The 20,961-nt window shown below is 34.0% G+C and overlaps 3 protein-coding genes across 3 annotated transcripts; 2 read left to right on the top strand and 1 right to left on the bottom strand.

Moving 5' to 3' along the window:
* The first annotated feature begins 3,150 nt into the window (after positions 1–3,150).
* LOC11446722 (uncharacterized) lies at positions 3,151–7,363 on the top strand. The gene is made up of 6 exons (XM_003609878.4): positions 3,151–4,030; positions 4,960–5,057; positions 5,775–5,799; positions 6,159–6,279; positions 6,366–6,500; positions 6,712–7,363. Exons 1-6 carry the CDS (start codon positions 3,622–3,624, stop codon positions 6,926–6,928), a joined length of 1,005 nt encoding a protein of 334 aa, XP_003609926.2. The 5' UTR covers positions 3,151–3,621; the 3' UTR covers positions 6,929–7,363.
* A 678-nt stretch (positions 7,364–8,041) lies between these two features.
* On the top strand, positions 8,042–9,548 carry LOC11446723 (DNA damage-repair/toleration protein DRT100). Its single transcript, XM_039832983.1, has one exon. It carries the CDS (start codon positions 8,269–8,271, stop codon positions 9,412–9,414), a length of 1,146 nt encoding a protein of 381 aa, XP_039688917.1. The 5' UTR covers positions 8,042–8,268; the 3' UTR covers positions 9,415–9,548.
* Positions 9,549–10,663: 1,115 nt separating this feature from the next.
* LOC11443731 (alpha-aminoadipic semialdehyde synthase) lies at positions 10,664–19,583 on the bottom strand. The gene is made up of 24 exons (XM_003609881.4): positions 19,081–19,583; positions 18,756–18,842; positions 18,528–18,657; positions 18,242–18,415; positions 17,946–18,028; positions 17,577–17,687; positions 17,383–17,458; positions 17,084–17,255; positions 16,354–16,450; positions 16,103–16,269; positions 15,887–15,944; positions 15,654–15,794; positions 14,727–15,065; positions 14,546–14,626; positions 14,286–14,351; positions 13,691–13,808; positions 13,171–13,300; positions 12,799–12,878; positions 12,380–12,538; positions 11,956–12,193; positions 11,773–11,881; positions 11,421–11,582; positions 11,266–11,335; positions 10,664–10,870 (listed from the first exon to the last, which is right to left on the bottom strand). The coding sequence occupies exons 1-24, from the start codon at positions 19,324–19,326 to the stop codon at positions 10,818–10,820; spliced, it is 3,147 nt and encodes a 1,048-aa protein (XP_003609929.1). The 5' UTR covers positions 19,327–19,583; the 3' UTR covers positions 10,664–10,817.
* Between the last annotated feature and the right edge of the window lie 1,378 nt (positions 19,584–20,961).

Consider the following 20,961-nt stretch of genomic DNA (forward strand, 5'->3'; position numbering starts at 1 on the left):
GATAAGTACAATATCTTTTACAATTGTCCATAATTAAATCAAACCGACATTTGGTTCAAATTACACAAACGTTTGAAATTCATCATAAGGTTCAAATAACAAAAAAAATATTGGCGCAAATGCACAACTTTATTAAACCAACATTTTTATACATTAAACAAAGTAAAAAATCCCATGAAATTAAAAATAATGTCATCAAAGTACAAATATATAAATATACAAATCAATGTCATGAAAACACCAAAACTAAAAAACAAGTCCTAAAAATCAAAATACTACTACTGGTCTTGGTCCTGGTCCTGCTGATGCTGCCTCCTCCTCGGCCTTTTGTAACGCCCACTTTCGTTTAATCGTTTATTTAATCGAGTTTAGGTGATTATATTATAATTATATAATATATGCATGATTTTGATATGTTTTGATGATTTACGATGATTTGAATGATTTGATCGATGACGTGATAAGTTATGAGTTTTGGAAGATTTGATAAGGATATGAGAATTATTTTATTGTTAAATAAAATAAAGATTTGAAAATAATATAAAATATTTAGTTGAGGGTTGTTTTGATATTTTAGATAGTTTTAGGGGAGAAAGTGAGATAAGATAAGTAATTAAGAAAAGATATAAATAGGGAAGACCTAATTTTAGAAAAACTGATTGTACGTGAAAACTTTTGGAAAAAGGGAGAAAAAGCTTAGAGAGGAGCAAGAGACCAAGAGGGCTGCGATTTTCTGCAAATTTAAGGTAAGGGTGAGACTAATAACTCAGTAATATTAGTTGTTGTAATTCTGATGAATAATTAGCAAGAATTAGGATTAATTGGAGAAAACGAAAACTAGGTCAAAACCTTAGAATTGATGATCAAACGGTGAGAATTGGTTTAATTGATGTAGAAAGTGTTTCTAGACCTTAGATAATGTTTAGGACGAACTTTGGAATCAAAAACAAGCTTAGAACCATGTGGATCGACGGATTTTTGTGATTTTAGGAAACCTGGCCGTAGCGACATTCATCGCTCGCCACGGCGAGCTATGATCCTCGCCTCGCAAGTGATGAACTTCATCGCTCGCCACGCGAGCCCTTTCCCTTCGCCTCGCGAGTGTTTCTGGTATCGCTCGCCACGGCGAACAACCCTTCCTCGCCTCGCGAGCTTAGGCAGAGAGCATGTTAGATTTTGTGTTTTCGACTTTTTAGTTGGACCTTGAGTGTCTTTGAGTGCCTGAACATACCTAGTATTGATTAGGAATGAATGTAGGATCAGATTGAACCCAGAACAACACTAGTTTGGGAGATGAGTGGTACTCGCCATGGCGAGTAAGAACTCTCGCCTCGCGAGCACAACCAGAATGTAGTTGCTTGAGTGTTTGTGCGATCTGTGTCGCACGTGTTGATCAAGAGTGAACCCCTAATTGGTAATGAAACCTAATGATGACGTTTAATGCAATCTGTAAAGCCTTTTTAAGACATGTTGTCGTTAATTGAGCATGATTAATGTATTGTACAATCATGTAAGATATGAAAGTTAATTATGATGCAAATGATTTGCTATTAATATAATGATATCATCTTGTTATGTGACTTGTTTATGCTGCTTCCGTTATTTAACTAAGTGCATATGGTATATGATGAAGTTTAGCTCCAAATTATTGGATGCATTGATATGTTTATTACGGTGTTTTGTTGTTAAGAGTCCATGCATAGCATATCATTGAGCTTAGTCCTCACCACGTTTATTAGGAGCTTTGTCCTCCGCACGTTTTATAGGAGCTTTGTCCTCCGCACGATTAAAGTATATTAATACTTATGATGACGATTGGTACCACATGCATATAAGGAGTCTAAGAGCATTGTCATGATTAAGATGCCTTGTTGATAATGATTGAATATGTGATTACGTGATAAGTGTTTATCAATTATGTTATGTTGTTCATGATAATTGGATATATGATTACGTGATAACTGTTTAGCAATTATGCAATGTTGTTAAAGAAATGATTATGATGTTAATTTATGATTCGCAATTATATTGATTAATGTTATTTTGTTATGAAATCTCACCCCTTCTGCTTGAAAATGTTGCCCTTCGTATGAGTAACTTGCAGGTGATCGTGCTTAGTGTGCAGTTGCCGTCGTGAGTGGCCTTGCCTTCTCTGTGTCGTCTAGGTCGCTCTGATACGTAACGGGATGGGGTTTAATGTTATACATGCTTCATTCTCTTACGTGATTAATATGTTATTTTTATCATGTTATGGATTACGATATGAATTGTTTTGATGGGGCCTACGTGCCAAACTGATTTATGATTTCCGAACTAATATTCCGCTGCTATGTTAAGATATTATGTGAAAGTTAAATTATTATTTAACTGTTTTTGGATTACGTTTCTATGTGATATCCCGTTTATGAATTTTTTTACTCTGATAAATGTTTAAGAAATTTGTATATTGGGAAAACGGGATGTTACACCTTTGGCCTCGCCTCCTGGTCAAAATTGGAGAAGAAGTTGGTTGGTTTGGAAATTTTTTGAAGAATGAAGCGATACTCAGAAAACTGAGTTTCTGCTTCTGTTATGTTCAGTTCGCATCGGCAGTTAGCTGCCGCCAGTTTACTAAAACTTCTGCAGTTAACTGCCGAAGGGCATTTAGGTAAATTATTCGTGTGACACAACCTTATCAAATGTGTAAATAGGAATTCTCGAGAAAATAATGCCCTAATTTCCGCATTAACCGACAAAAATATTTACTACTTTCCTCCTTTCGTCTTCATAAAAAATACTTCATCCGTCCTAAAATATAAGCAAAAAAGATCAACTTTTATGCTATTATGTTTTTTTAAACAAATCATCTTTTCCAATGTAAAATTAAATGCAAATTGCATTCAATTTATTCTCCTTTTTATTTTCTCCATAATTTTTAACCAATGAGAATCATTTTTACATCTTTTCATGAAACTTATTATAAAGAGAACACAAAAAATTATACCTCAAATCATTAAGTGTTAATTTTCTTAATAACTGTGAATTAGTGTTTTTTCTTATAAATTAGGACGGAGGGAGTATAAACAAAATTATCATATGATAATTTTCTTAATAAGTGTGAATTAATATTTTTTCTTATAAATTAGGACGGAGGGAGTATAAACAAGATTATCATATGAATGAACTATGATTCTATTTCATAAAAAGAAAATAAAAAAAATCAAAATCTAGTTAACTATTTAACAGTGTGGTCAGAAACTCAAGCAATCACCACCGATTTCTTTTGATTCAAATTCTTCTCAACATCACCCAAAATTTCATTCATTGGATCCAACCCATTATTGCAAGATTCGATTTTACCCAATCACATCAATTTTTCATTTCTATGGTTTGAGTCGGTTGGTTGTGTGATTGGAAGAAGACACCCTTTTTCTCAAAATCAGATTTGACCCCTAAAAACCGGTCTTTCATGATTTGCAGTCTTCAATTCAATCCAAACCAATTATTTCTGGAATTGATTCTCTTTCAATTTTGAATAAGAATATTTTATTGCCTTTTTTTCATTTCAAAATTATCTCTTCAATTTCATTTTTTTATTTTTATTTAATTTTTAATTGTGATGCTAGAATATTACATGTTATTATGTTTAGATTAAAGAATAGTGAAAATCTAGCACGGTTCTTGTACCACAAAACTTTGCATATTAACAACCCTATGGCTTATTCAATAGGTTATGTTGATCCTTGTTCTCATTTGAGCAAGGTTTATGCTAATGTTTTTGATTTTGGGGTTAATAGAAGATTTGAGTTTGGTAGAAAAAATTGTGGCTTTTACACTAGTGCTAGTAATAGCAGTAGGTTTTTTGTAAGAGCTAATGCAAGGCCTCGCGGTTTTGCATCTGATTTGGAGCGAGGGAATTCTGTTAGCGGTGATGCTACTGCTATTAAGGTCGATAATGATATTGGTGGGTTAAATGGAAGTTCTACCACGCCTTGTTGTTTTCGTGATCGTTTGTCTGAGAAACTTGTTGTTGCTGTTGATGTGGACGAGGGTATGTATGTATGGAATTGAATACTTTATGATTTATGTGAATGATGAAGACCTTGTGTGGAATCTTGACTGTATTTTCTTGTTTCAATATATTTTATAATAGCTTATCATCGTGCTCGCATGGTAGTGATTAATCTAATATTGTTGCTCTGATAGGAGGAATCAATCTTTATATTAATGGAGTTCAACGTTAGATTCTCACTAGATATGTCATGTTCTTTGTGTATGTTTTTTAATATGCAAGGATATTTGCTTCCTTTTGTTTTTATGTTAATTTGTTTCATTTTTTAGTATAAAAACTAAGAATTTCTCGAAGTCTCTTCTTTAGGTGTAAGAAACTGCATGGTCCAAATCTTCATGCATACGTTCATATATATTTGCCGAAATCTTAGCTGGTCAATGTGTGAGGTGGAGTATTCTTTTCAGCATGCAACTAGGATAAGAGTCAATTTGCAATTCCTTTTGTTAAATATGAAGTTCTGAAGATACCAGAAATTCTTGTTAATGTGTAGTGACTGGATGTTTTTAAAATAAAATAAAGGAAAGAAGATTGTTTTGAGTGACTGATACATTGACCCCTTGTTTTTTTTTTCTTTTCCCTCTGATGATAGCTGGCTGCAATATTCTTGCCTGGCTCAGATCATGCTGGAAATTGTCAATTCTATTATGTTTTTTGTGTTGTTTGACTTTTATGTTATTCTTTACAAGTGTGAATAAACTTGTCTCTTTATTTTATTAAATAATTGTGAATTGTCAACTCCAGGTGTGCATGAATCTTTGATAATCCTCTGTTTTCAGTGCGATGTCTCACCTTGAATCAGTTATTTTTTCTTGATTTTCACTCTACTGTTCAAACTGTAGTTGATTTTTAAGATTATCCACATATATTCTCTGATGTGTGATGTGTATTTTTTTCAATTTTTTGAACAGTATTAGGAAACTTCGTATCGGCTCTCAACAAGTACATTGCAGATCAATATTCATCAAATTATTCAGTTTCTGAATATCATGTGTACGAGTTCTTTAAGGTATCTTTTGTTGGCTGCTTTTGCAATTTCTTGTTTTCATGATAAGTGATTAAGTTTTGCCAATTTTTGCTAATATTAAACAAATGTCATTGGAACAGGAACTTTAATGTTCTTTCATAGACTCATATTTCCCCCTATTCTCCAGTCTTATGTATTAATGTAGGCCGTAGCATTAGAAATGTTTGCCCTCTATTCAAATTAGGCTTACTTGTGCTGAATTAATTTTCTTTCGTGATAGTCTTCCAGAATGTAATGCGATGGTAATCTACCATAAATGTTGGTATAACTAAAATTACTGGTTTGTCAATTTGGGTTGTTAGAATTTGTGATAGGAACTTCATTTTGCATAATGAGATGCTGCAACAATATCAATTAAGTTGTACCGTTTAATGTTTTACGTTATCTGATGCATCGTCTTTATTTTTATTTTTGATCGCTGTTTTGTTGGTCAATGGTGCTTCATAAAAATTCCGGACACGTGAATTTTTTAGTCCATATCTGTTGAACATCGGTTGCGGACCCAAATTCTGTCTAAATCTTTCCTTTTGCTGAAGATAACTACTTTTTCTATGAATGGGATTCTGTTTAAATCATAATTCAGTTCCTTGTTGGCTTTAGGTGTATCTGGCTTTTGCACTAGTTGTAGTCCAGTGCTTTTGTTGTGAATTTGTGCATGTTTGAATTTGGAACCTGATGTACCCTTAATTTCTGTTACAGATATGGAACTGTTCACGTGATGAAGGTAATTGTCATTCTACTTTAGAACAATTTGGCTATTCCATTGTGTACAGAAAATTGTTGGATTTTCCTTGTTTGATTTTTACAAGTTCATTGATTGAAGTTTCTCTTTGAAATCTGGTTGATCTTTATTGAAATCGTATTCCCTATAAATCTATGTTCAAAGAGTCAAATTTGAAAGTTTTGTTTTCACGATTGAGGCAAGCCCAATTCTCTAGTGGTTTTTTCCTAATTCTTGTTCAAAAGGGTCAAGTAGTACAATAATTTTATCAAGATTTTTGTGTAGGAATTTTTCACTAATGAAATAATTTTATTCTTTCGGATGACTAATGGACTGGTTGGAAATTAATATCTTTTTTGCAGCTGATATTCGTGTTCATGAGTTTTTTAAGACACCGTATTTCAAGTCAGGGATTCACCCTCTCCCAGGTGCTCAGACGGCGATTCAAAAGTTATCAAGATTTTTTAACCTATCCATTGTAACGTATGATTTTGGTATTGGACTTTCATTAACCTTTAGATGAATCTTGTCGGGATCAACTAAGTGAGACACGTTTATAATATGTTCAGGTCTCGGCAGAATGTAATTAAGGATCACACTATTGAATGGATAGAGAAGAATTTCCCAGGACTTTTTCATGAGATTCACTTTGGTAACCATTTTGCACTTGATGGGATATCAAGACCAAAATCAGAGATTTGTAGGTGCGCCCCGATCCTCTTCATCTGTATTTCTCTATGATTTGACTTGATTCTCTTTGGAAATGTTCAAGTGTTCATACCTCCCTCCCCACTGTTTAGTTTCGCATCCCTTCCTTTTCCTACTGTTTTTCTTCCTAGAACTCTTAATCCGTTCAAATACTATTTTTTATTTTTTATCATTTAAAGATGCAAACTTGCTGTTTCTCATTAACAGGTCTTTAAATGCCAAGGTTCTTATTGATGATAATCCGCGGTATGCAATAGAGTGTGCTGAAGTTGGAATCAAAGTCCTACTTTTTGATTATGAAAACTCATATCCTTGGTCCAAGAATGAGTTGGTTGATGAGCACCCTTTGGTGACCAAAGTTAAGAACTGGACAGAAGTGGAACAACAATTGATGTCATTGATAGCTTCACAGTCTAAATCTTGACTGAAGTCACCATTCTCTACATCAAATGCTGGACTAATTCATGTTTTTGAAATGTTTAACGTATATTCTTGAAGTGCGATAATTTGAAGTTACTGCAAGAAGATAACTACCTAGAGGAATATGACACAATCAGATTCTTTTTCCCATTTTGAGCAACACTAATGAAGATTGGAACAAGCTGTTCACTAAGGTGGAAATTCTAGTGATTTTATTACTATAAATAGGCTAAGATTTTTTATGATCTCCATGAATGTAGGAGTGGTATCTGAAGGATATGGTTGCACCATATCATGACTTACATCGATCACAAAATGTATGATCTCTTCTCTGATATACTTTTTGATGTGGTTTATGTGTTTTGGTACACTTGCATGTCTGTCAAGCCTGATGATTACTTTTCAAATATAAATATTTTTGTTTCTCTGTTATAATGAATTAGTTTCGTCATTCAAATTTAGTAAATTTAAATTATTGTTTTACTTTTCAAATCAAGGTGAGAAAGAAGCAAGCATCTACATGAGAAACTTTGAGCTTTACCACTTTAGCTCCGATGTGATTATTTAACCAGATGTTGTTTTACTATCACTTTAAAAAAATAACTGCTTTAATTTCCTACAATAGTACTGAATCAGATACTAAACAGAAACTAAAGTGTCAAAGTGCAATCCGCACATTTCTTTTTGGCCTAATAAGCAACAAATTTTCCCTAAAAAAAAAAGCAACAAACTTAGTATTTAATTTGTATACACATGTAAAATATTTTTACGGATGCATTCGATTAAATCATGTCACATAGATATTTGTGGAGATATATATTTTAAAAACAGACTAATCTCATATTACTACACATAAATTAAGAAGAAAATAAAAATAATAAATTTATCATGATTTTAAATGTAACTTTTTTAAGGATGATTTTAAATGTAATGAGTTTAGCTAGATGATATATAATTATAATACCTTCAAAATAAGAGTGATTCTAATTAACAGTATCTATCTAACATTCAATCACCATATGCAAATGCTAAACACGAATCACGATTTACCTACCTGATAGCTTGCCATCACCACATGTCATCCCTTTATAAAAAAATTTCGACATTTACAAAATTCCTTTCTTGTTAACAGAGTCATGCACTTGATAGCTTTTAAAGAAAACCATACTAACATTAATCCTTATATCACAAGCATATACATCACTTTACAAACACTGAAACACACACTACTAACCTATTGCTAGTTCCCGTATATAAATAGTAAGTGGCATTTGCATAGTTGCACACTCATTCAAATATATATGCAAGAAACTCAAATCATTACTAAACCAAATTAAGAAAATAATGTGTGGTGCTAGAGCAGTTTTGACAATTTCATTACTAGTATTAGTTACCTCAGAAGCTCTTACTGAGTCATGCCCTACTTCTGAATGGGCATCACTCATGTCTTTCAAAGCAGCTCTCAACGAACCTAACTTTGGAATCTTCCATTCATGGAGAGGTACCAACTGTTGCTACGGTTGGTACGGAATCAGTTGCGACCCTACCACACATCGTGTCGCAGAAATCACACTCCGCGGCCTCACTGTTGGTGACAACCATCGCCGCTACAAATATACCAAAACCACGAAAAATGGATACATGACCGGACACATCTCCCCATCAATTTGCAACCTAACACGGCTCTCTAGCATTACCGTCTCCGACTGGAAGGGCATTTCGGGGAATATCCCTGGATGCATCACAACTCTCAATTTTCTCCAAATCATAGATCTCTCCGGAAGTCTTATTTCCGGAAAGATTCCATATGATATAGGGCGTCTTACTCAGCTTATGGTGCTCAACCTTGCAGACAATCATATCTCAGGAAGGATTCCAACAACGCTTGTAAACCTCTTCAACTTAATGCAACTTGATCTCCGTAACAACGCCATTGGAGGCCCCATTCCTGGGAACATCGGCCAACTCAAAAAGCTGAACCGAGCATTTCTGAGTCACAACCGGATTAACGGTCGAATTCCACGGTCCATTTCAAATATTTATGGGCTAGCAGACTTGGACTTATCGTTGAACCGATTATCTGGTCCAATTCCTTTTTCGCTAGGACAAATGCCGGTCTTGGACTCGTTGAACCTGAAGTATAACAAATTGACTGGGAGGATCCCAAGGACTTTGTTGGCTTCTAGAATGAGTCATTTGGATTTAAGTAGAAACGCTTTAAGGGGACCTATACCGGACGTGTTTAGCGAAACTTCATATTTCATTAACCTTGATTTGTCGCGGAACAATTTGAACGGTTTAATTCCTAAGTCGATGGCATTAGCTTTGTACATTGGCCATGTGGACTTTAGTCACAACCATCTCTTTGGGAAAATTCCGGTTGCTTCTTCCTTAAGCCATCTTCCGCCGGCATCATTTGTATACAATCGACACCTTTGCGGCAAGCCACTTCAGCCCTGCACTCATAGTCACATACACAAACATGAATAAATAGGTTGTGTTTGGTTTGGACAAACCCAAATATATAAATATAAAAATACTATTATACTTAATTTGTGCACTTCTTACCCCTCTTTGGGTTTCGTCTTTCAGCTTCCTCCTTATATTTGCTAGTATCTTTGAAGTTTCAGCATGCAATATACATTGTTTTGGATGAAACTAATTTATCCTCATCTCTCCTTTTTTGTCTCTTTTATTTAAGGTATTTTTAATGTAATCTTTGAAGAATTGTGTGTAATTTACTGAACAAACAACGAAAATTAGCCACATTAATAAATTTACCAGTAAAAATTAGTTTGTGGATATACCACTTGAAAATGTAATCATGTGACAACCTAGTCTCTTCATTTTATTAAATAATTGTGAATTATCAACTCCAGGTGTGCATGAATCTTTGATAATCCTCTGTTTTCTGTGTGATGTCTCACCTTGAATCAGTTATTTTTTCTTGATTGTCACTCTACTGTTCAAACTGTAGTTGATTTTCACTCTACTTTTATATCCTTGGTCCAAGAATGAGTTAGTTGATGAGCACCCTTTGATGTCATTGATAGCTTCACAGTCTAAATCTTGATTAAAGTCACCCTTCTCTACATCCAATTCTGGACTAATTCATGTTTTTTGAAATGTCTAACGTACATTCTTCAAGTGCAATAGTTTGAAGTTACTTTAGGAAGATGACTACCTAGAGGAATGACACAATCAAGATTCTTTTTCCCATTTTGAGTAATACAAATGAAGATTGGAACAAGCTGGTCACTACGGTGGAAATTCTAATAATTTTATTACTATAACTAAGCTAAGATTTTTTTTTTTTTTTTTTATGATCTCCATGAATTTAAGAGTGGTACCTGAATGATATGATCACACCATATTATGACTTAAATCGACCAGAAAATGTATGATTTCTTCTCTGATATCCTTTTTGATGTGGTTTATGTGTTTTGGTACACTTGCTTGTTGACATGTGAAACAGATCCTAGGACTCAAAGAGGTTTGGAAGAACCAAATATGAGTTTATCCATTTTTCCTCTCCAAAGTTACGTGGTTTTTACATAGCATTTTTAATATTATTTTTTGTTTGTTCTTATTTCAACAAATGTTTTTATATGAATCATATAAAGTAAAAATAATGTAAAGCTGATTTAGTTGCATTCTTAATACCTCATCTGCCATGATCAGCATTTAAAAACGTTCTTTATTGGATATTGGATTGCTGATATTTTTTTGGAGAAAAGAATTGCTGATATAGACTTCTCTTATTGCATTGATGATATAGAACGAGGATAGAACGATAGTTCTTATTCAATTACAATGATTATCATTGTCGAAATTATTTACATTAGACAGTGCCTTATCATCTATACATCGAGCATCAGCTTCGAATATAAAAATTACTCATTTTTCTCTATCAACTTGATGCCATAAGCTTGTATAATATCCAGCGCTGCAAAGACCACAGCCCACAAATAAGCAGTTGCTACAATATGCAATTTACTGATAACAGCACTACATTGTTTCAAAATCTAAATCTATTGACTGATGCAAGACTTTTTCCTAAAAGAGAATACTAAGCAGAAAACAATGGAAACTGTAGTAGTTTTAGACCACCAGAAATATTTTATTTCTCCCTCCTAAAAATATTGGTCCAAAGAAGTTACATAACCTAAAGTTAGAAAAGAAAAAAAATATAGTAATGATTTGCAATTCTGTGATTGGCCAAGTGTGCTAGTCATTTTTTGCTAGTTAAATTTGTCCTTTTAACAAATGTGCATGCCAGAAAAAACTATATGCTAACAAATGGATAACAAAGCAAAACAAAAAAATATAATATGCAGTCACCTGGAGTGTATACTTCAGGTTGGATAGGCCTTAAGACACCTCTTGTCTGAATTTTGTTTGTCAGTAAGAGCTACAAAAAAGAGATGCCACAAATTCACAAACAGTATTTACTTGGAATACAGTATAGAGAATAGACAGAAATGGAGGATAAATACCAGAGCTCCCACAGCAGCTGGAATACCAACAGTAAGGGCCATGGCAGTAGTAGTTTTTCCATCAATAATCTTCCCAAATTCAAGCAAAGTAGCTCTATGCTTCTCTGTAATTTTGCTGTCTGGGTATTCTATCTCCACTTCATGGTGCAAAAGTACCATATCCTGCTTATAAATCAGATATAATTCAATGCACATCCCTTCAAATAATAAGCAGTTTCATCGGTATTTAAGGCAATACACGAATTCAACAACTTTTCTTTTTTATCAGTATCAGAGGTGATACACGAATTCAACAACAGTTTTGTTTTTTTGTTAATGTTGGAAAAAGTTATAGTAAGTCATAGTAATGTACCTTTTCTGTGCTGGAGTAGGACAGTCTCTCCTCCATGCGGAAACATGCAACATCAAAAGCACTTTGGCAGGAAGCAGGGATTTCTGTTTGATCAAGAAGTCCCAAAAATCTACATGTGAGAGAATACAGTCAGGTAAAAACAATGATTTTCCAATAATAATAAGAGGGTGTTAAATGGCCTACATGATTGTTTTTGCTGTCATCATTGCAGATCTTTGATCTTTGCAATGTCCAAGTGTTAATATCTTTTCTGTGATATCCTCCTCTCTCATCAATGCTCCATCTGTATCCTTGCGAACAATTTTCAGAAGGTCAAACATGAATTTTCTAAAGGTTGGCCTTTCCTCATTCTTTAGAATCGTATGAGCTTCGTTATTGAATAAGCCAATCCTAGAAAGTGTCGCCATGATCTCACTAAACCCTGTACATGGAGTATCTAAAAATAAGTTCCATAAAGATCAATAAAATTTCCATACTCAAACACACAAAGCCTGTATTAGTTAATTTAAACACGATTCAATGAATGTTACTGTTTCACCGAATATTGGCTAATGAAGATTAAATAAGTTTTAGAGAAGGTTAGAAATATTTGAGACATAAACCATGCCTTCATAACGGAGGGTTCCACGAAATATAGTTGTTGCTTCTGATCCTATTCCATATAAATCTCCATAAATCAAAGAGTTGCGGTTTGGAAGACATTCCAAAGCAAAAGCAGGAAAGTCAGGTATCCTTAGTCTTGTAGCTGAATCATAAAGATTGTTCCCTGTCCAATAAATAGTTGTTACTCAGTGAGCTTGTGAATGCTTCAAGCAAATGTAACACAGGGAACGAGACTCATTCATTATTGAACAAATGAGATATGCAAAATTTCTCCTATAGTCAAAATATAGAATTCCTTGGCATGCTATTGACAGTAAATGCATGCATACATATTACAGAATTATGTTAAGACCTTTAAAAAAAAGGAATAGAGAATAATATATCATGTGTATTGCTTATATTACACGTTTATTGAGAGCTTACCATCAATATGTACAGTTTCGCCGTGATATTTGTAGGTGGCAGGATTGCGCCCAGCTCGGATGGCCCCTACAGGGTTCCAGCTGAAATAAATAGCAACCAAATGAGCCATTATAGCAATGCCAACAAGATGAAACAGTAACTGGTATGCTGTTGTTTAGAGAATTCTTATTTAGCACAAGATTCAATCATGATATATGAACCTATAGATCACCAAGTCATCACATCAAATCACAAACGATGCTCTTTCAAGGGAATATTTCACAGCCTCATGATATAATAAATGTAACAAGTACCGGCTATTCAGCTACCAAAAGTTAGTTAACTTTAAAACCATCAGGGAACTGTTTGCATAGATACAGACATTCCAAGTACCTGAATTTATATGCTAATGGATTGTTAGCATCTTCAGGAGATGGAAGTCCACCACAGTAAGAAGTGAAAGACTTTATTTTACCCTTCTGCATATGTGCCTCGTCGATCATCTTCATTGCCATCATGTGATCTGGATCATCAATCAATTAAAAGGTTATATTACAAGACCTGTTGGTTGGAAATGCGTCAAGCTTTCGCAGAATAAGTACACAGGTATTTTTAAAGAAATTAGTAAAAATGATGACATGATATGTATATATTACATAAATATTTTCTCATGATTTCTTTCAATTTTATCGGATCAAAAACATTGTAAGCTAGTTACACATACACACCACTAGAATATAAGCACATGCAATACTGTTGCAATGCCAAGATCACATTTAAAGAAAATATCTCTGAGAAGTGAGAACAATAATTCAAAAACTGAATTTGTAATATGTATATACATCCAAATGCACTATTATAGACTATTTTACACTCCTGGAAAATGATAATTGAATATCAGAATAGGTCATACCTATTCCTGGGTCCAAGCCCATCTCACCAAGAATTGTTATACCAGCATCTTTAGCCTTATCATCTAGCATGGACATGGAGCTATCGACATAGCTAGCAGTGACAAGATGTTTTCTCAACTGCATCAATAAACTATAAACAGTCATTTACTACGCTAGAACAAATAAAGAATATTTATATACTTGTTCTACCCCTAGAATTTCACCAAAAATATTTCTTATATTATAATCAGAGAACTAAAGAAGTGGAAATCTTTAACTTGATTTACATCTTAACTCTAGAAGTGACTTCAAATCTTAAAACAGATAAGTTCAATTCACTCCTTTGTGAATTTTACCATTACCATAGTCTTCAATCTATTCTGGACATACTATGTTGAAAAATCGATGTTACTATAGTTGTTTATATTTTTGCCTAAAGAAATATCATTTTAGTTCAATTCACTCCTTTGTGAATTTTACCATTACCATAGTCTTCAATCTATTCTGGACATGCTATGTTGAAAAATCGATGTTACTATAGTTGTTTATATTTTTGCCTAAAGAAATATCATTTTAGTTCAATTTTAAATAATAACATAAAGTACTGCAGAGCACCTCAATGCAAGCATTTGCTACGATAATGTGACAACTAGGGGGCAACAAACTTATAACAACGTCCACCTGCAAAATACGAGAACAAAAACAAATGTTAAGATATGGCTTTAAACAACATTGTAGGAACTAAAAAACAAACTATGCTGCAAGATGGGGATTAAATTTAACACATGATAAGGGTTCAATAAGGTTATTGCAATATTCTTTCTAAAGAAACAATTAAGATATCAGCAGAAAATACTTCAAAAAGACGATTGTACCTGTGAAATGCTCTTAAAAAGACTGGCACTATCCATCACATCAAGCTGAATTCCAGTTACATTTGGAATGCCTTCAACAATCTGCACTGATCTAATATCAAATCTAGGATCCTTAGGAAAATACCAGTTCTGCTTCCATAGAAGAAGAACTAACGACAAGCAAAAGTTTTGTTCAAAATACCTGCTCTGCATCCTTCAGGTACAAAGATCCCAAAATGACATCAACATCTATTTGATCTTCAAAATCATCTTCCAACAATGTTTTATACCATTGGCTGGACCCAAATGATGATAACATTTGAGCAGCTGGCTGACAGACTCGACCAGCCCCAAGAATCAAAACTGCAGCCTTCTTTTTTGGATCAGATTCCTTCTCCATGCCGTTCTCTTGAACTTTACCAAGCGTTAGTGAAATTTTACTTGAATTTTGATTTGAAAATCTATTATTTTCAGTTGGATTAGCAAGAGAGGTTAAAGAATCAATGATTTGATCCAGAACAGCCTTATCATCTGCACCAACCTGTTGAAAACATAGCTTGTTGTTATAATATTAATTATTATCATAAGTTCAATAAGTCGATTAAAAAATCGTAAGCATATTTTCCATTAAAAAAAAAGACTAGAAAGCAAAGAGTATCAAGCCAAATGGTCCATCCCATTATGAATTTGCCTTGGCCCACAATAACAATGCATGAATTGGAACCTCTCTTAGAGAGGCATGGAGAGACAGAAGAAGACACTGAATACGATTGAATAACATGACAAAAATTGCAGTGTATTCAGAATGGCCAATAAGAAATTATGAGTGAGACACCTAGATTTTCTTATCGTGACTTTCATAGGTATCTAGAATTTCCTATTATCATGTATTCCTTCAGGTATGGGGAGCTGTACGGGTACATCAATATAAAATTAGTTTTTAATCATAATATAACATGATAGAATTATATTGTTCAAATGGAAACCAAAATCAAAAACCTATTTGTTCAAAAAACTCAAGATCTATATGCATGACTATTAAAAATCACACTCTGACACTGTCAATAACAATATCACTATATCTTTTTCCCCAAGTAAAAGTTCAAGTTTTAAATAAATGGCTGCTTACTTCAAGTTCCGAGTATGATATAGCATCAAAACTCTGACCCACATGACAGTTAACCAAGTGGAAGGAGCCTCCTGCAGCTTCAATAATATCTAGGGCCTCATTTATCAGAAACTGATCAAATAAGTGACCACTCAGAGAAACCTGTCAGTCATATTCAGCGATCATGGTCATAAGATTAACTATAAAACAGCAGGATCGCCAATGGATAATAATATTGAAACTTATGAACGCACCGATGTGTTGTATTTGCTCTTGTTAGATAAAGAATTTGCTGAGTTTTCTGATACATCCCTGCAAGCCCATTTTAAGAGGCTATTGTAAGTGGGAAAATAAGCACGATAAAAAAGAGGCACCAAAACCAACAAATTGAAAGAAAAGGGTTCTTATACAAATTTATTACAGTTAAGGATAGATAGCAAAAATAATGAAAAGTATACAAGAACACGTACTCAGAGTCAGATTTTCGCATGCGTGGTATATAATCATATAAGGAGGTTAGGACACCTCCATGGACTATGCAAGCTCTCCTTAAATGAGCAGGCAAGTTTGTAATGTCTGTAGCAGAAGCCAAATTTGTGACAAATTGGGACAGTACGTTTCCAAAATATTGCGAAGCCTAGTCATAATAAAATTGAATATTCAATCATTTTCAAAACCTGTTATAGCATTCCCTTATCCAATGGATGTACAAGGCGTTTACCTCTTTTGCAAATTCTGTTGGAAGAATGTCAACTGCTAAACATATTAATCCATTCCCCTCCATGTCTTGGTGGTAGGAATCCGTTATTGCATCATATCTAACAAAAAAATTAATTCAACGTCATATACGCGACACCAACATATGTTTATATTCAATTATTCTAATTTTCTGAAATTATTACTGGTGTCGATGTGCAAGCATCGTGTCAGGTATCTGTAATTATGTCAGTGCTTCAAAGATCAAAAGAGGAATCTAATGTGGTTTGCTAGGATATCTCTAAGTGGGCCTGATATAGAGACTGCCATAGACTCATAGTTGATATAATTAGGTTTATATGCTGTGCACACCATCACCCAAGTGAGATTATTCGGTCTTACATAGATGAGATGTTAATAATGGGCTTTTGATGTCTTGTAGGTAGAAGAATTATGTGAAACTAACTTTGTTGTATGATTGGCTCAATTTTTATGTAAGTGTGGACTATATCATGAACATAAAGCCTACATTTATGTTGGTGTATTTTGTAACCTAATATATGGACACTTCTTCAAAGGAAATGAAGAAAAGACAAGTATTCACAATCATTGACAGAAGACAGAAGTGTCAACTCCATCATCCATGGCAGGCAGCAGGTCATTTTGTAAAACTCAAGTTTTATTCAATTGTAGAAGTAGCGTATATATGACACTAAAATTAATAACCTCTCCAAACAAGTGGATATGGTGCATACCTGAAGAAAGGTGAATCAATTGATGTCGTGCGGTCAACAAACTCAAGTGAACCACCTATATCACAAGTTATATCTGCTATTCCAACAAGTGGACATCCATTTCTCATCAAATCTTGAATCTGCTTATAGCTCAACAACGGAGGAAACCTTTTCTCCCAATACATGCAATTAACTAAGATCACCAAATGTCAGTCATAGTGCTTGTTGCTAAGAAAAATCAAATTTTCAAGCAACATTTCAGACCTAAGTGTTTCAAAAACAGAATTACTAATATATGTAGCAAGCATGAATAGACCTACCAATAACGGATGTGTATGGTGCTATTTTTTCATGGAATATTGGATTGTAATGTTCAGGATGCGCATAGTAGTCTACCTGAAATAACCAGGTCAGGTTAGCATATTAGATACAAATCTTAGGGAATGAGGCATTATTAGTAGATAAATAGGTTATAGGAGATTCCAAAACTTATGGTCAAGATCAACTAACTCACTTTGTCAAAAACTTTCATGGGATCTTTGGGCTCAACCATGTCTTGAGCAGTCACTATACAACCATAGACTTGGAAAATTCTTTTTGATCCATGCCTTGCTTGATTTGTTTCCTATTAAACAAAATACATGAGGCAAAGTTCAGGATACTTGTTAGGCATCTCAAAAGCAACAATGCCATAACATTTTCAATATTCCATGATCCATCAATTTATTGTTTTAGTGAAATTACAAGCCTATTTCTTAATAATTTCATTAATTTCATAGATATTTTTATACAGCACACAATTATTGTTATGATGACTTTGTGATCTGTGTGGAAGTGTTACATTCTCTTTCTATTTCAACTCCCCTAACTTATGAAAATTTACCGTCTTATGTAGTTCACTTAGTTTAGATGGATCCACAAAGGTATGTGGAAGAAGCTTGAATATCTCCTGTGCACCACAGCAAACTACAAGAAAGGAAGAGTCGATTAAGTCTGCTTAAGAAGGGATGTACAACAACATGTAGAGTCAGAGTATAACCGATTTGACGCCGGTACATGTAGTTACGTCCAATAATTACTAGTTTTCAAATTATTATCGGTGTCGTGTTGAGGCATTTGTGTCGGTGCTTCATAGACAAGGCAATGCCTTGAAAGACTGTATTGGTAGTAGTAGCATACCATTTCCTGAACCAGTAAAGACAAAAACGAGAGGACAAATCCCCAATGGCAATCCTTGAGTTGAAATTTCTTCACCAACAGAAATAACAGCAGCCTTAGCAGCAGCCAAGGAAGGATACATGTATGATGATCCCAGTGACAAAAAGGGTGTTGAATATCCAAGACTTAAATACCCTGTTACATGCATACACAGATAATAAAACCTCAAGCTTGAACATTACAAGTCATCACTAACTAATTAAAGTCACACAATTTGAAAATAAAATTGGATTAGGAATTTTCATACGCTGTCCTAGTCCACGTAAGAAGTCAATCATTCCAGCTCTACCAGCAAAATTTCCAAATGCAAGTAATCTTTTCCCATTTTCTCCAACAATCAATTCATAGTCATATAATGATGCTCTCTCAGCTAAAATCTACAACAAGGTTAGAAAAATGAAGTGAAAAGTTAGAAATGGCAACGAGAAGCTACAACAAGTAAACATGTTTGAAACACACACACATACACACGCACCTTATCCAGCAAAGGCATGTTTTCTTTCTGTGCCTTGTGAGTATGGGAAAAGAAGGCATAAGCTCTATTTGGTAATATCATCTCTAACTGCATCATCATCATCATCATCATCATATATATACAATAAAATATCTATCTAGTTTAGAGTTCGATCCTGATCAGTGCGTACAACAAAAAACGTACGTTGAAAGAGGTCAACTACTTAAACATACATCTGTTACATTGAGCGATTAATCTCTATAGTTGAACGTGTAGATACCTTAATTTACCATAAACTTAATATGTACCTAGTAATTAATATCAAGAAAGGAGGAAAGAATTGTACATCTGGTTGTTTGATGCCAAGGATGAGACCACAAGGCGACAAGTCTTGTGAAATTTCACAACCAACTTCTTCATAGAGAGCATCATGATGAATTCTCTTAGTAGAAGGTTGAACAATAATTTTGGAGACACCAGTTCCATGATGAAGTAATCTAGCACAGTGTGATGGAGTCAAAGGTGTTCTTCTTTCCCATTTATTCACAGACTCTGATAATATCCCAACAACACCGTTTCCAAACATCTTCATCTTATTTCTCAAACCTCAATATTGATCAAAAACTTTTCTGTTTTGCTATTAACTGATCATGAACTATAACAACTGCTAAAAGAACACGTGATTCTTACAAGGTTGTTTGTTGTTTTTGTTCCTAAAATGAATCCTTGTGTTGTGACTTGTGAATATGAGAGGTTCCGTGAGAGTTAGTCTTGTTTTAATATTTGAAAATGTGTGACTCACTCAATGATCAAAATGATGATGATCATCATGAATTGATGCTGATGTGTAACAAACAATATAATAACTACACACTTTGGAACTCACAATAATTGGTATGGTATGGAGCAAATATTTAATTTACATTTACGGTTCGAGAAGCCTAGTGGCTAGAGCTCACATAATTTAATTGTGGAGAAGTGGAGTGTCCGGGGTTCGAACCCCGGCTACAGCATATAATATGCAATATCCCTACCAACTGAGCTCAGCTCACGGGGATATCACAACTTTCGTTTTAATAATAAGTTTGATATTTTATCAATTGAGCTAAATAAAAATAAAGAATGTCTTAAGGATTTTTCTTATTTACGAGTGATGATACATGTACCACCCCACGTGGCAATACATCTTTAATACCCACACAAAATTCTGACACGTGGCAACCTGGACCCCACACAAATAAAAGATAAAGTGTGGTTATAAGATGAACTTACCAAAATATCTCTAATACATGGGGTGTAGGAATAAAGGGTGTTCTTCATACATTTTCCAAAACTAAAAGCAAAAGGAGCAGTGTATTAGTGTTAGAGTTGGCCACTCATGTATTGCCACCTCTTATCTCAATCTGAAATCATTACGTAAGTAACTAAATTTCAACGTAGTACAAAACAACAAATCGGATAACAAGTACAATGTGATGTGTCAGAATGTGCTTGTCGTGACGCGACATCGTGCATTCAAAATATGGATATAATCTCAAATCACAAACTTTATACTAATAAGAAAGGAAATTTATCCATAAATCTTTAACTTAATTGATAAAATGTCGAAATTATTAGATCGGATGTCATGATCAAGGTTCGAAGCCCGATACATCTACCTGTTTGTTTGAGTTTGTTTATAATGGTTTTTCCATTTCATCTATCTAAAAAAAATAAGAAAGAAAATTTAATTAATTTCCTCTAATGTAATTTGTGATTCTGTTTTCATCTCATTTAGTAAATAGAAAATCAATTGTAAAACAACCTTCTAAAAATAATGCAATCAAGCAAATGAAATTTTGTCTCATAATCATAATTTAGTTGATATGGACACCTAGGGGGTGATCTAGAGAGTTGATATTGGTGTGAGCATTATACCATGGTGTTACAGGTTCGATTCCCTACAACCCCATTTTTAATATTAATAATTTAAAAAAAAATTCAAAAATTGCAACTCGCTGAGAGTTGAACACAGGACCTGCGTACCAACCATCAAACATATACCACTAGGCTAATGAAGAAACTTCAATACATTGATGACTTATATTATATATATACTTGAGAAATAATCTAGTGTGGCAACTGCCACACCATGTTTCACAGTGGATCCGCCCCTGTGGACACCACACTTTATATAAGACGTTGGAGTTTGAACATTAGATTTATCATTTATTTACCTTAAAAATGT

The sequence above is a fragment of the Medicago truncatula genome, chromosome 4 (assembly GCF_003473485.1).
Source record: "Medicago truncatula cultivar Jemalong A17 chromosome 4, MtrunA17r5.0-ANR, whole genome shotgun sequence".
In the NCBI taxonomy this organism is placed as follows: Eukaryota; Viridiplantae; Streptophyta; class Magnoliopsida; order Fabales; family Fabaceae; genus Medicago; species Medicago truncatula.